The 16,481-nt window shown below is 37.6% G+C and overlaps 1 protein-coding gene across 3 annotated transcripts in view; it reads right to left on the bottom strand.

The window, feature by feature from the left end:
- Sec22a (SEC22 homolog A, vesicle trafficking protein) overlaps window positions 1–16,121 on the bottom strand; it is an 85,511-nt gene extending 69,390 nt beyond the window's left edge. Inside the window, exons 1-3 of one of the 3 annotated variants that reach the window (XM_074073294.1) lie at window positions 16,025–16,087; window positions 11,433–11,449; window positions 9,281–9,481 (exon numbers count right to left, since the gene is read on the bottom strand). In XM_074073294.1, coding sequence (XP_073929395.1) covers window positions 9,281–9,481; window positions 11,433–11,449; window positions 16,025–16,072 — 266 coding nt within the window. In that variant the 5' untranslated portion in view covers window positions 16,073–16,087. Of the gene's footprint in view, window positions 1–9,280; window positions 9,482–11,432; window positions 11,450–16,024 lie in introns of all 3 variants that reach the window. The other 2 variants (XM_074073292.1, XM_074073293.1) reach the window with 2 other exon arrangements.
- Between the last annotated feature and the right edge of the window lie 360 nt (window positions 16,122–16,481).

Here is a 16,481-nt window from a genome sequence, read left to right as displayed (position 1 = left end):
TTTTCCTAATGAATGAATGGACCGGTTAATTTGTATCACCAGAAGGAAATGTTACCTCAGTTTATTATTTTCTTGTCTCTATATTTCTTTCATCTTGTTCCTTTACTTGTCCTCTTGAATAACAACAATAATTATTATTATCATTACTATTATTATTGCCTCAAAATAAGATCAGGCAAAAAATAAATAATACAAAATCTAGAATTCACAAATAGAATGGGGGGGTATTAGTATTTTTCCACATTTTGCTCTACTTTTAAGAAAAGAAACCAGGAGATTCCAAGATGGCAGCTAGAGGGAGGAAGCAGAAAGTGTGCCTCCTATAGTGAAATCTTGGAGAGACGCTGGAGATATACCTTGCAGGCAAAACCACCAAGAAGAGGCAAAACGTTGACCCCTCCACACCTCCAGCCGGCGAGAGAATCTCCACTTCACGTTAAACAGAGAAATCAGAAGGGCCCCGGGGCCACCAGTCGCCCGCACCAGATGGCTTGGGAAGACGCAGAAGTGTTTTGTTCTACTTTATGCGTTCCCTCTGATGAGACAACTACAGAACAACATCTGAGTCACCATCTCCAGGATTGGAGACTGGGACGGACATCAAAATTATTAAGACTGAAACTTCATTGCATTTGAACTTGGAGGTTTTGTTTTTTTGTTTTTTTTTTAATTTTCAATTTATCATTTTGTTTTATTTTATTTATATATATATATTTCTTTCATTTTTTTTTCTTCTTTATTCTTTTTATTTTCAGTCCTCTCTCTGCCTCTCTAATGCCTGTACAGCTTACTGTCGATTAGTACACTAACACTCCCTGTTTATACCTTTGAAAGTTTCTTATTTGATTCCTTGTTTTGTTTTCTACTACTTGTCTGTTTATTTGTTTTTCCCTTTTCTTTAACTTCTTGCTTTCCATCTCCTCTCACCCTTCCATTCTAAATATTACCATTGTTATTATTACAGCCTAGAAAATAATTAATTGCACATGGTACAGGCACAGTAACAACACCAAGGACAATGACGGGAAGACAGAAAAAACAGGGAAACCAGTTTCCCCAAAGCAAAAAATTAGTACAGGAACCAGAGGGGAATGAAGAGAACAGATACTCACAGCCAGACTCCAACAAAATGAGATAAACTATACCACAGTACCCAATGAAGCCCACAAGAATAATTTAAAAGAAGACATACTACAGGTACTCAATGAGAATTTTATAGAGATGATACTGGATATGGTCAGCCAACATGTACAGGAGACATTCAAGAAATTCCAAGACAACAAAAATAGAGAATTTGAAAAAGCAAAAGAAATAAAGGAAACCATAGAAGTACTGTATAAACACCAAAGTGAAACAGAGAACACAATTAATAAAGAGATAAATGAACTCAGGACAAAAATAGACAACATTAAAGAGGAAACCACCAGGATATGGAAATCCTCAGAAAAAAGAATGAAACAGAATTGCAGAACAAAACGGAAGGCCAATCTAGCAGAATAGAACAAACAGAAAACAGAATCTCAGAACTCGAAGATGAAATGGTATTTAAAGGAAAAACCAAAAACTATTAATTAAACAACTCAAGACCTGTGAAAAGAAAATGAAAGAACTCACCGACTCCATCAAAAAACCAAACTTAAGAATCATGGGCAACGAAGAAGGAGAAGAGGGGCAAGCGAAGGGAATGCATAATACATTCAAAAAAATAATAACAGAAAATTTCCCAAATCTAGAGAAAGATATTCCCATACAGATGCAAGAGGCCTCCAGGACACCAAACAGACCAGATCAAAATAGAACTACCCCATGACATATCATCATTAAAAAAACAAGTTCAGAAACTAGGGAAAGAATATTGAAGGCTGTAAGAGTGAAAAAACAAGTAACATACAAAGGTAAACCCATCAAAATCACAGCAACATAAAACATAAAAAACAAGAAACATAACAGAAACATAAAAAACAATAAGAGCGTGGGGTGAGATCTTCCGGGCACTGAATGAAAATAACTTCAACCCCAGGATACTCTACCCAGCAAAACTATCATTCAAAATAGATGGAACAATAAAAGTCATCCATGATCAGCACAAACTAAAACAATATGTGACCACAAAGCCACCACTACAAAAGATTCTTCAAGGGATTCTGCACACAGAAAGTGAAACCCAACATAACCATGAAAGGACAGGCAGCACCAAATACAGGAGAAGAAAAAGCAAGAAAGTAGACAGTAACCTCAATTTAGGTACACACAATCAAACCTTCAAACAACTAAGACAACTAAATGACAGGAATCACCACATACCTATCAGTAGTAACACTTAATGTTAATGGACTTAATTCACCCATCAAAAGGCACCACTTGACGAAATGGATTAAAAAGGAAGATCCAACAATTTGTCGCTTACAGGAGACCCAACTCACCAACAGAAATAAGCATAGGCTTAGGATGAAAGCCTGGAAGATTATTTACCAAGCCAATGGCCCCGGAAAAAAGGAAGGAGTAGCAATACTTATCTCTGACAAAGCACACATCAAACCTACATTGATAAAACGAGATAAAGAAGGACATTCCATACTAATAAAAGGGGAAATAGACTAAAAGGAACTAATAATCATCAACCTGTATGCACCCAATGTCAACGCACCCAATTTCATCAAACATACCCTGAAGGACCTAAAAGCATATATTAACACCAACACAGTGGTTGTGGGAGACTTTAACACCCCATTATCATCAATAGTTAGGTCATCCAAACAAAAAATCAATAAAGAAATCCTAGATCTAAAATATACAACAGATCAAATGGACCTACTTGATGTCTACAGAACATTTCATCCAACTTCTACACAATATACATTCTTCTCAGCAGCCCACGGAACCTTCTCCAAATTAGATCATATCCTAGGGCACAAAGCAAGCCTCAGCAAATATAAGAAAAAAGAAATTATACCATGCATACTATCTGATCACAATGCAGTAAAACCAGAACTCAACCACAAAAGTAAAGACAAAAAACATGCAAACAGCTGGAAACTAAATAACTCATTACTTAATAAACAATGGATCATCGATGAAATAAAAGAGGAAATTAGAAAGTTCCTGGAAGTCAAAGAAAAGGAAAACACAACCTACCGGAACCTATGGGACACAGCAAAGGCAGTCCTGAGAGGAAAGTTTATAGCCATGAGTGCATATATTAAAAAGACTGAAAGATCTCAAATCAATGACCTAATGATACATCTCAAACTCCTAGAAAAACAAGAACAAGCAAATCCCAAAACAAATAGAAGGAGAGAAATAATAAAAATAAGAGCTGAAGTCAATGAAATAGAAACCAAAAAAACCATACAAAGAATTAATGAAACAAAAAGTTGGTTCTTTGAAAAAATAAACAAGATCGATAGACCCCTGGCAACCTGACTAAAATGAGGAGAGAAAAAACCCAAATTAGTAGAATCAGGAATGCAAAAGGGGAGATAACAAACAACAAGGAAGTCCAGGAAATCATCAGTCTACTTCAAGAATCTATATTCAAATAAATTCGAAAATCTTAAAGAAATGGACAGATTTCTAGATATATATGATCATCCAAAACTGAACCAAGAGGATATTAATCACCTGAATAGATCTATAACACAAAATGAAATTGAAGCAGCAATCAAGAGTCTCCCCAAAAAGAAAAGTCCAGGACCTGATGGATTCTCTGCTGAATTCTATCAGACCTTTAAAGAACTGATACCAACCCTCCTTAAGCTGTTCCATGAAATAGAAAGGGAAGGAAAACTGCCTAACACATTTTATGAAGCCAGTATTACACTTATCCCAAAACCAGGCAAAGACACCTCCAGAAAGGAGAACTACAGGCTACTCTCCTGAATGAACATTGATGCAAAAATCCTCAATAAAATAATGGCAAACCGAATTCAACAACACATCAAAAAGATCATTCAGCACGACCAAGTAGGCTTCATCCCAGGAATGCAGGGGTGGTTCAAGATATGGAAATCAATAAACGCAATAAACCACATTAACAGAAGCAAAGACAAAAAACACCTGATCATCTCAATAGATGCAGAAAAAGCCTTTGATAAGATCCAACACCATTTCATGATAAAAGCTCTAAGAAAATGAGGAATACAAGGAAAGTACCTCAACATTATAAATGCTATATATGACAAACCTACAGCTACCGTTATACTTAACAGAGAAAAACTGAAACCATTCCCTCTAAAATCAGGAACTAGACAAGGATGCCCTCTATCTCCACTCCTATTCAACATAGTACTGGAATTCCTAGCCAGAGCAATTAGGCAAGAAGAAGGAATAAAAGGAATACAAATAGGTAAAGAAACTGTCAAAATATCCCTATTTGCAGATGATATGATCCTATACCTTAAAGACCCAAAAAACTCTACTCAAAAGCTCCTAGACACCATAAATAGCTATAGTAAGGCAGCAGGATATAAAATCAACATAGAAAAATCATTACCATTTCTACACACTAATAATGAACAAACTGAGAAAGAATATATGAAAACAATTCCACTTACAATAGCCTCAAAAAAAATCAAATACCTAGGTGTAAACTTAACAAAGGATGTGAATGACCTCTACAAGGAAAACTATAAACTTCTGAGGAAAGAGATTGAGGAAAACTATAGAAAGTGGGGAGATTCCCATGCTCATGGATTGGTAGAATCAACATAGTAAAAATGTCTATACTCCCAAAAGTAATCTACATGTTTAATGCAATTCCCATCAAAATTCCAATGATATTCATTAAAGAGATTGAAAAATCCACCGTGAAATTTATATGGAAACACAAGAGGCCACGAATAGCCAAGGCAGTACTCAATCAAAAGAACAATGCTGGAGGTATCACGATACCTGACTTCCTACAGCATGGTACTGGCACAAAAACAGACATGAAGACCAGTGGAACAGAATAGAGTACCCAAATATGAAGCCATACAACTATAACCAACTTGTCTATGACAAAGGAGCTAAAAATATACGATGGAGAAATAGCAGCCTCTTCAACAAAAACTGCTGGGAAAACTGGTTAGCAGTCTGCAAAAAACTGAAACTAGATCCATGTATATCACCCTATACCAATATTAACTCAAAATGGATCAAGGATCTTAATATCAGACCCCAAACTCTAATGTTGGTACAGGAAAGAGTAGGAAATAATCTGGAATTAATAGGTATAGGCAAGAACTTTCTCAATGAAACCCCAGCAGCACAGCAACTAAGAGATAGCATAGATAAATGGGACTTCATAAAACTAAAAAGCTTCTGTTCATCAAAAGAAATGGTCTCTAAACTGAAGAGAACACCCACAGAGTGGGAGAAAATATTTGCCAGCTACATATCAGACAAAGGACTGATAACCAGAATATATACGGAACTTAAAAAACTAAATTCTCCCAAAACTAATGAACCAATAAAGAAATGGGCAAGTGAACTAAACAGAACTTTCTCAAAAGAAGAAATTCAAATAGCCAAAAAACACATGAAAAAATGCTCACCATCTCTAGCAATAATGCAAATTAAAACCACACTAAGATTCCACCTCACCCGTTAGAATAGCCATCATTAGCAACACCACGAACAACAGTTGTTCGCGAGGATGCGGGGGAAAAAGGAACCCTCTTACACTGTTGGTGGGAATGTAAACTAGTACAATCACTCTGGAAAAAATTTGGAGGCTACTTAAAAAGCTAAACATTGATCTACCATTTGATCCAGCAATACCACTCTTGGGGATTTACCCAAAAGACTGTGACACAGGTTACTCCAGAGGCACATGCACACCCATGTTTATTGCGGCACTATTCACAATAGCCAAGTTATGGAAACAGCCAAGATGCCCCACCACTGTCGAATGGATTAAGAAAATGTGGTATCTATACACAATGGAATTCTATGCAGCCATGAAGAAGAACGAAATGTTATCATTCACTCATAAATGAATGGAGTTGGAGAACATCATTCTGAGTGAGGTTAGCCTAGCCCAAAAGACCAAAAATCATATGTTCTCCCTCATATGTGGACATTAGATCAAGGGCAAATACAACAAGTGGATTGGACTTTGAGCACATGATAAAAGCGAGAGCACACAAGGAAGGGGTGAGGATAGGTAAGACACCTAAAACGTTAGCTAGCATTTGTTGCCATCAATGCAGAGAAACTAAAGCAGATACCTTAAAAGCAACTGAGGCCAATAGGAGAAGGGGACCAGGAACTAGAGAAAAGGTTAGATCAAAAAGAATTAACCTAGAAGGTAACACACACCCACAGGAAATTAATGTGAGTCAACTCCCTGTATAGCTATCCTTATCTCAACCAGCAAAAACCCTTGTTCCTTCCTATTATTGCTTATACTCTCTCTTCAACAAAATTAGAAATAAGGGCAAAATAGTTTCTGCTGGGTATTGAGGGGGTGGGGGGAGGGAGGGGGTGGGGTGGGTGGTAAGGGAGGGGGTCGGGGCAGGGGGGGAGAAATGACCCAAGCCTTGTATGCACATATGAATAATAAAACAATAAGAGACAAGAAAAAAAAAAAGAAGAAGAAACCAAAGAAATGAAAAACAAAATAGCAGTTAAGTCCAGAATACCTACCAATATTAACATAAAATTCGAGTCAATGTCTTTAAACTTTGACATTTGCCTATACCATTATAAAGCTACAAGTAAAACTCAGAATAATGAATGACTCCAGCACTAAAGGAGCCTATTACATAAGATATTTAAATGTTTCAAGTTTTTGCCCTCCCAAATAGAGGTAGGCTAAGATATTATTTTAGATATACTTTAACCACTCCCATCACACAACATTTTCTAGTTAAATCATCAAAGCCCCAATTAAATATAACGTCACTATCTTACCACTACCTAAGTGATCCATGTAGTTGTGGACATCCTCTAAGGTTTTACTCTGGGCCTCTCTTTAAATTCAGTAAGTATTTCTACCATGGCAATTTCAATTACAACTGTATGAATGATTTCATAATCATCTCATCTCCACTGAACTTCCTTGGCATAACTCAATTAAAATAATCACATGGAGCTTCATTATCTTTCTCTTTTCTCATCCCCCTCCATAATCAATCCCTTCCAATAACCTTATTTCTGACAATGACACTATCATTCCATTCAATTCCAACACCTCAGTCATGTTAGTTCTTCCTTCTCATCACCTCTGCTATTCCACCTGATCAGACTTGGCCATTTCTTCTTTTGAACTGTCTTTGTTTGGCATTTTCTTCCTTATTTGCATATTTATTTTCCTATTTCACACTCTAATAATAAGTTGAATACGAAGTTGAGCATCTCATATCTCCTCTCATTTCAACCTGTGTTCCACTATCTTGGAATTGCTTTTTATCAAGTCACTTTCCTTAACTCTGCAGTAGCAACTTCCTATAACCTTTTATATTACAGTGATCTCCCTCAAGCTGAACTTTCAAAGCAACTGAAGATCTGTTCCCACACTAATTATCGTATCTTATAGTTATCCCTAAATCACCATCCACTAATACCTAGGCAAGCAGGCTGATGCACCGCCCATGCTAAGTCACATCTGTTACTTATTCTGCCTCTTCTCTCTACACCTAGATGCCTTCTGTCCTACCTTAGCCAAATCTCATCAATTCAAGACATGAATCATGTCTCGTCTCAGTAATGAAGTGCTTTGCTTATTATATCCCACATGGACCTTCTTCTTATCTGTTTTTCTTCTGTATGTATAATCAGCATCAAACTGCTCCGAAGTTAATTATTCTGTAATTGTTTCCCATGTTTGCTTCCTAAGATGGACTCTGTGGATTTAATTACAAACTGTAAACTGACTCCTAAATCTAAATCACTGTATTTGTCCTCTTCACTAAACTTCAGTCTCATATAACTAGCTGCACCACCTGACTGTGCCCTTTGGGTGTCTAATGGGCATCTTGGATTTAACATGTCAAAACAGAACTCTTGATTTTTACCTCTCCGGTCTTACTCATTTCCACCCCATTATGCATCCAGTTCCTCAGACCAAAAACCTGTAGGTTATTCTGGATTTTTCTTCTTCCTTCACATCTCTTCAATCCATCAGAAAGATCTGTTGGTATTAATCCCAAAATACAGCCCCAACCTAATCACTTTTCTTCATTATCACCCTAATTCAAGTTACAATATCACCTCTACCTGAACTTCTCCAGCAGTCTCCTAACTGATCTGATTCTATTCTTTGTTTATTAAGAGTCCACTCTTTGTGGCTGATAGAGTGGCTCAGGAAGTAAGAGCACCTGCCTAGCAAGCGTGAGGCCCTGAGTTCAAACCCCAGTGCCTCCAAAAAAAAAAAAAAAAGGATCCACTCTTCAAAGCAACCATAATGGTCTACTCAAAGCCAAAATCAGATCATATACTCTCCAGTATAATGGCTACCTATTGCATTAGGTTCAATAGGCTAATAAACTCACCATGGCCTAGAAGACCCCATGTAGCCTGTCCCATTCCCACTTTTTTCTGACCGCAACTTGTCATTCTATTAATTACCCACAATGTTTCAGCATCACTGATTTTCTTTTCATCTCTTGACATGTATTGAAGGGCTTCTCCACTGGCTGTTACACCAACCTTGCTCTTCATCCTTGTATCCTTCACAAGTAACTGCCTTCTCTCTCATTTTTTTAGGTCTCTATTCAAATGCCATCCTTTCTGACACCACATATGAAGTCACACTGTCTTCCATAAGCTAGTTTTCTTCCCCAATCATCCTGTTTTACTTCCTTTATACACAATATAGTGGTAAGTATCCCCTCCAACTAGAAGGTAAGCTTCTTCAGTTCTTGGAAAGCAGCCATCAGGTAAAATTTTTGATATTTCCCATTACAGTTTGCCTACTAACATCCTGGGCAGGTAAAAACTCCAATAAATACCTAGTGAGCAACTTATAAGAAGGAATACTTTAAAGTGGTAGAGTGCCTAGCAAGCCTCAGGCCCTTAGTTCAAACTCCAGTACCACAAAGGAAGGAAGGAAGAAAAGGACTATCTATGACTGCAAGACTATAAAATTTTCTAAAGTCAGATATAAAGGCAGAGACTCTACAAAAAAACCAATGACAAGATGACTACTGTTTAGTTTAAGTTCAGAACACGATCATTAATTTGAACAAGTAGTTTTCCTAAACTAATCAAACACTAATTCCTATTGTAACCACTTAAACATCACAAAAATGACAGCCAACTAAGCAAGTGATTCTAATAAAATAAATTAAAATCTTACTTAATGTTATAATGTCCAGTTTTCAGTGTACATCTATCAGGAAATTGAGCCAGTTTCTTTGAGAGCATTTTAAAATACTTTCTGCACTTCTGCATTCCTGTGCTTTGTTCATAATCAGTAGAAGCAGAAAGTGGCAGTCCGTCTCTGACACGAATAATGGAAGCAGATAAAATCGTAGACATTTCAACTGACTGAGATGACCTAAAACAGATGAACAATATGGGTTAGATAAAAATTAAAGTCAAAGCTGATAAGCATATGCAAAACTGCTCAACTTGTTAGCAATTAAAGAGCATTAATTAATACAATGGCATACTGTGGTTTGCTAACAAATTAGCTGTCAAAAAATAATATTTGCCTCTATCTGGCATTCCCATAAGTAGGGGTGAAAATAAAAGCCAGTACAAATACCATTCTCAAAACAATTTTACAAGAATTTGAAACCATTTATACCCTTGGATGTCAATAAATTTAAGTATATACCCTTATACTGATAAATCTAGACAAAATTTAAAGAGAAACTCTTCCACTCAAATAACCAAAAGAACAAAAATTTTGCAGGAAGGTGATAGCTAAGTAAATTACAGCATCCTCATATGACAGAATACAATGTAGCAACTAAACACTATGTTTATGGAAAAAGCTTAATAATGTAGCAAAATGCTGATACGTTAAGTAAAAACATTGGTATAAAAAATGCATTTTTTTCCCACAAAGATAAAGGAAAAAGGAGGGGGAAATGGAAAGACAGATAAAACAAAGATGCAAAATCAGAATAATGCCCAACTCCAGGAAAGAAAACTATGGATGATTGCTGTTTTAGTTTCTTAAATGTCAATATTCTACAATGGGCATGTATTCGTCTCATAATCAGTATTTATTTAATACAAATCCTAATGCTAAAGAAATACTGGTTTGTAATGTTATTCTCAATCTTTTTACCAAAAAGTAAATCATAATGGTGTCTTTTATAAGTCATGCTTACAAAAACAGATAAAAGGATTTAACAGGCCTCAGTCTGAAAGAAACCAATAGTCAAACTTTAATAAAATTTACAGTAGTTCTCAAATTTCACTTATAAAAGAAGTTGGAAGTTTGGTTAGAAATACAGGTTCCTAGATTCCCCCCAAAAGTTCTGGGACTTGAGAATCTTCAGTTTTAACAAATTCCCAAGGTGATTACTATGTTTATTGTCTAAGGATATTTTGAAAATCACTGAATTAACTTGTGTTCACCATCTGAGACTGATAACTGTCAGCACACCAGAGAGCAATATCACCAAGTACTTCCTTATTAGCAGCAAAGCCAATTGGTAAAAATTTTTAAAATGTGACAAAATCTTCATTTTTTTTTCAGAGATGATATATTTCAGAGATTAACTTTTACCTGCCCACTTCTGCTAGATCAATATTATCCCATTTTAAAAATGAAAAACTGAGCAGTATACAAAAAAAAAAAAAAAAAGCCACAGAAAACCAATTGGTACAGAGTCTGGAAATTAGTTAATAGTTTTTATTACTGTATGAAGTCCAAATCTGACTGCCCCATTCATCATGGTAACTGATCTGACATCAAAAATTAACCTGACTAATAAAGCGAATGCATTAAATTTACTACCACCTTTTCCTTTCTTCATGAGGAAAGGTGAGGAATCTCTCAGTAATGTCATTACTCTTTAACATTTTCCTCCTGCAATTATTTAAAAGGAAAAAAAAGCAGCAGCAAATTAAATGAGCCTTTTTACTATCGTGGAATCTTCAAACTAAAGTCTCAGTGTTACATAAACAAATCAGTATATTTTTTCCTAGTCATCCAGTTTATTTTTTTTATCTTAAAAGCAGTATCAAGAGAAAGCTCCGATTCCTGATGGAATAATATCTATACTATAGTTTCCTCTTCAATTTTTAATTTTTTGACTAAACTACAACTGTAAATTTAACTTCAGCATATGGAGAAAAATGTCTTAGTTCATACCCAAGTACTTATTATTTAAATATAAAACAGTATCTTTCCAGACACACTGAAACCCGATGACCATTCTAGGAATTATTGTGAAAGCAAGTTGTGAGTTATAATTCCAAATGTCCATTTTCTTAGTATTTAAATGTAGATTGTGGACTAGGAGACATGGCTTAAGTGGTAGAGCACTTACCTAGCAAATGAGAAGCTCTGAGTTCAATCCCCAGTGCCGCCAAAAAAAAAAAAAAAAAAAAAGGATCGTGTTTTTAATGCTTGATCTTTCTAGGATCTTAACAGAAACATTAGGAATGTTCTTTATTAATAGGTTGCCAACTTTCACATACTCATCAAAGTTATTCTTTTCTTCTTAATGACTTGGAAGACAGAAGATATGACTCATACTTCCTAAAACATATACTGAGAAACTTGTGCTACCCAACTTACAAATTTCATTAATTCAGTAAATTAATTAATTAATTTATTTATTAGTAAATAAATTAATACTCAGTAAACATTTACTGAGTACTGTATACTAGGAATTATGTCAGACATTAAGAATACATAGTTCCTACCTCCAAGATTCATCATCCCCAAAATAGAAAAATTCAAACACAAAGAACAAACACAGGTTCATTGTCTACCACTTTACTAAATGGAAAACTATATTTAGACAAATTCGCATTTCAGATATTCCTAATACATACTGTAGACTAGAAACCAGAGGCAGAACACTGCAGTTATGTTCCCTTAAAAGGTTATCAGGGAACTATTTTATTTATCAGTAGGTAAGATTTTTTTCCTCAAGAGAAAAAATTGTCTATTCCTCCCAGCCTAATATCTAACATCCAAACTGGTTAAGAACCTGGGATCAATGTCTAACAAACAATGCAAGGCTTAACTAATTTGGAGACAAACTCCAGTCGTCTTAGAATAAGAACTCTCTTCTCTATCAACTCAATAAACAGACCCCCCGTTTAATTTTTACTTTGGATTCTCACTGAAGTTTATTTAAAAAAAATAAAAATAAAAAATAAAACCCTCTAATCTGGACTGTGCTAGTAGGAAAAAATCTGTCCATATAAGGGCAAACTGGGTTAGAGTACACTTAGAATTTAGTAGGCTTGGAGGTGGAGAAAACCAAGGAAGAACCAGTGGAACCGTGGAAAGCAATTACAAAACTTGCATGAAGCTTTGGGATTGGCAAGTTTTTTTTTTTTTTCTGCTTTGTTTTTTTCTTATTAGGACCACAGATAAATTGTTAAGTCTTTTAACAAAGAGAAAATACACCTGCCTTTAGGTATAGAAAACTCATAAGCAATCTGAGTACTTAGCTGTACTTCCAACTGTTGGAGAAAAAAGCCTGAAATAGAATCTAGGGGACATGGCTCAAATGGTAGACAGCCTGCTTAGCAAGCATAACATGAGGCCTGAGTTCAAACTCCAGTACTGCCAAAAAATGAAAAGAAAAAAAAAAAACCCAAAACTAGAATCTAGGTAGATCCTTAAAAGCCAGGGAAAATAAACTCCCACAAGTGGTTAGCAAACTCTAATATTACTAAATAGATAGCAATCTCATAAACCCAAGATAACAAGATGCTGACACCTCTTCTTCAGAACCTTGTAGGATAATAACTGTAGATCCAAAGTATCAGGAAGGCATCTCTCAGAAAGTAATAAAACCCAAAATGACAGTTTTTCTTATCTACTTTACAGCCAAATTCTTTCATTACCTCTTTTAAGATAAAGATATTTTATACTGGGATCACTCATATTTTACTCTAATTCATTTCCAAACTTTTTGCCACACAAGCATTACATTAAGAATCTTTACCATATCTGCATGCCACCTGTACTGTATTTACAAAATACTGGTCTTTTAATTGACTTTTGCCCTATTTTTTTTAGCAATAATATCTGTGAGATCAGTTTTGAGATAGTTTATTTTAAATTAGGAGAAAAATCTAAGTTTTTTTCTTTCATTTAAATATGTGTATGAAAATTTTAAAGATAAGCATTACTTAAGCATTTCACATAAATTACTTTTTAGTTGTACAAAGGAATTTCATTGTGATATTTCCATACATGCAAAGAATGTACCCTAATCAAGTCCTCTCCATTACTCTCCTTCATCCTCCACCCTTCTTAAAACAATTTCAACAAGATTCACTGTTCCATTTGTGTATGAAAACTTTTGTAGTTACTTTATTTTTAAATGTTTATCTTTTTTCCCCCCTGGTACTGGGACTTGAACTCACTCTACCAGACCTTTTGTGATGGGTTTTATTGAGAGGTCTCAAACTATTTGCCCAGGCTGGTTTCGAACTGCGATCCTCCTGATCTCTACCTCCTGAGTGGCTAGGATTACAAGCATGAGCCACTGGCTCCCAGCTCAATGTTTGTCTTATCAAATTTGCTTACATAAGCAATGGTACCAATGTTTGGGAAGTACTAACTTGGTGCACATTATTTTATTAAAAGTGCTAGCTAAAATCTATGGGAATTAATTTGGTATTGGCTGCATAATTGTGATGTTCACAGTGGGGACAGATTGATTTAACTTAATTGGTTGTATTAATCGGGATGCACAGGATGGGAGAAGATTTGAGTAAAGAAGGGAAGGGAAAGGGATACCAAGGCTAATCCGAATTTATTCTGATGTTTTGTCTGTACCCTCTTACCTCTCTAGCAGTCTTTGATATTCCTATTATGGGCACCTGCACTGCACAGTGTATATAAGACTTCAGGCTCCACAACAGATTAGATTCACATCTAGGAACAGGTCCCCTGACACAAATGTGTCAGTCCCCAACATTTTTGTAGTAACACGCAGCTCAGATAGATATAAACTCCATTTTACACATGAGGAAACTGAGGCTCACTTTCTCAAGTTCATACTGGTAGTAATAGCAGAACTGATCCGTAAACCCGTTTCTTATGTCTCTACATTACTGTGCTACGTCAACCTCCCAAAACCAATGAGACAAAAAACAAAAACAAACAAAAAAACCCCACAGTGATACAGAATCTATCTAGCTAGTCATTTTTAAATAATAATGAAATAACAGCTTATGTTTTCTTTAAGAGGCAGTACAATGTGGTAGTTAAGAGATCATACTGGAGCCAAGATTGCCCAGCCATGTAACTTGAGCAAACTTTGCCTTTCTAAACCTCAATTTCCTCCCCTATAAACTGTGACAACTAATAGTATCTATCTCATTGGGTTTTCTTAAATAAGATACTAGAAGTACCTGCCTCATAGAATCATGCAAAACACTCTAAGAATGTACTAAGTATTTATTCTTATTGTGTACTGATTACCCTCTACAGACCAGACATTTTATACACAGTACCTCATTTAAGCTTTCTGGTAACCTGTGAGGTGGGTATTATTGGTTTCCTTTTACCTTTGAGGAAACCCAAGTCCATAAAGTTTAAATAATTTGTTCATTCTCTAAACCAGTAAGTAGAGGTTTAAATTTAGCACTACTTCTAACAAGTCTATAAGGCACTGCCTCTCAAGGTATCCAAATTTCTTACTCAAATACATGGCGGTCACAGGCACCACAATGATGAGACCTGAGACCTGGATCTCTTTCGTACATCACCAAAAAATATACTTAAATTTTAATCAGTCACACTCTTTTAAAAAACAACAACAAAAAACCACCAAGCTGACGTGATGGTTCTCAACATACAAACTGCCTAGATTTTTTTTTTTTTTTCGGTACTGGAGTTTGAACTCAGGGCCTCACGCTTACTAGGCAAGAATCTTACCACTTGAGCCACTCGGTCAGCCCATAAACTGTCTAGATCTAGATGTCCCATTAATTTAGGGCATGATCTCAGGTGTGCCCTAATGTACCAGAAACTGTAGGTAATGTTTAAGGTATCGCTTAATTCCTTACAATTTTGGCATGTGAGTAAATACCAGTAATGTGGAATGTAATTTTGAGTTTCAAAAAGTGGTTGTTCCGTCTATCAGCTTGGATCTCATCAAGTCCAGTGTGATGGCTGACACTTTGGCTCTGGGCTGAGCTTTGCCTTAGCTCAACAGGCATAGGAGGGGCTGATTTTGAAGCGCCCCACCTGCCCCAGGTGATGATGACCCAGCAGCAGGAGAAAAGTCTAAAGCTGTTTTTACTGGCACGGACAATTCAAGCCAGCTGGGGCCCGGCCTTTTCTTTCAGAGACCTCCACTTGCCGAGCCAATTGCTCATCTCTGCTTCCTGCCACATGGATTCCCAAAGTGCTTTTAACAGGGCGTCACGGGGTCTCCGGAAACCAACGCGGACAAATTTCCGCGCTCAACGGTCAATCTCCACATATGGCAAAGTAAACCACTGGTTCAAGTTCTACCCTGCCCAAAAGAAGCTGGAAATACTACTTAAGTTCTCCAGGGTCACCTATCAGCCTAGTCGGATCACAGTCCTTCTGACAGCTGGAGCCAGGGAGTCCCCACCATCACCAGCTAGCAGCCCAAGGCGACTGTCCCTCCCTCTCAGACGCCGCTGCCCGACCTACGCCATACTCGGGGCAGGCCGGCCGAGAATCAACCGCCGCCCGCGCGGTCCACAGACCCAAGTTGAAGGAGACAGGGTCCCAGGATGCCCGCCTCCCCAGAGCTACGCGGCCCAACCCGGTCCCCAGGTCCCGCCCGAATGCATGGCTCGGTTCCTGCCCCAAGCAGGCCATGGTGGGAGGCGGCGGAGCGAGGGAAGCGGGAGGGCGGGGGTCCAAGCGACCCTGAGCAGAGAGAAAGCAGGACTGAAAGGGGCCGGGCCGTACCTGTCGCGCCGGGACCCGCCGCTGCGAGTGACGCGCCGCGCGGTGCATTGTGGGTCGGAAGCGGCCTCAAGACTGTGCTGTCCCGCGTCCAACGTGGCTGGTGCCCTCGGAGTCAAACCCCGCCTCCGCCCCCTGGGCTCGTCTAGGCCAATCAGGCTCTGTGAGAAGCACTCAATGACCCGCCCCCTTCCGGGCCCCGCCTTAGTCCCGCCCGGTTCAGGAAATGGGCAGTCTCTCGCTCACCTGTACCAGGAGACTGCGTGGTTCTCTAGGGACAGGCGTATTCTGTCCCTCGGAAAGAAGGCTAATCTCCACTGCTAGCCGCCCTATGTCTGGGGGCAGTTTGTCTGTCACACGCGGGCCTAAACCAAACACTTACGCCAGGGAGAGAAGGCAAGTCCCCTCTGGATGAACAAGGAAAGGACCACGCACAAGAAGAAAATTACGACGTCAGAGG

This window comes from Castor canadensis, chromosome 5 (assembly GCF_047511655.1).
Source record: "Castor canadensis chromosome 5, mCasCan1.hap1v2, whole genome shotgun sequence".
Classification (NCBI taxonomy): domain Eukaryota; kingdom Metazoa; phylum Chordata; class Mammalia; order Rodentia; family Castoridae; genus Castor; species Castor canadensis.
Note: the sequence above shows the minus strand (reverse complement) of the source record. Positions and strands in the feature narration are given on the sequence as shown.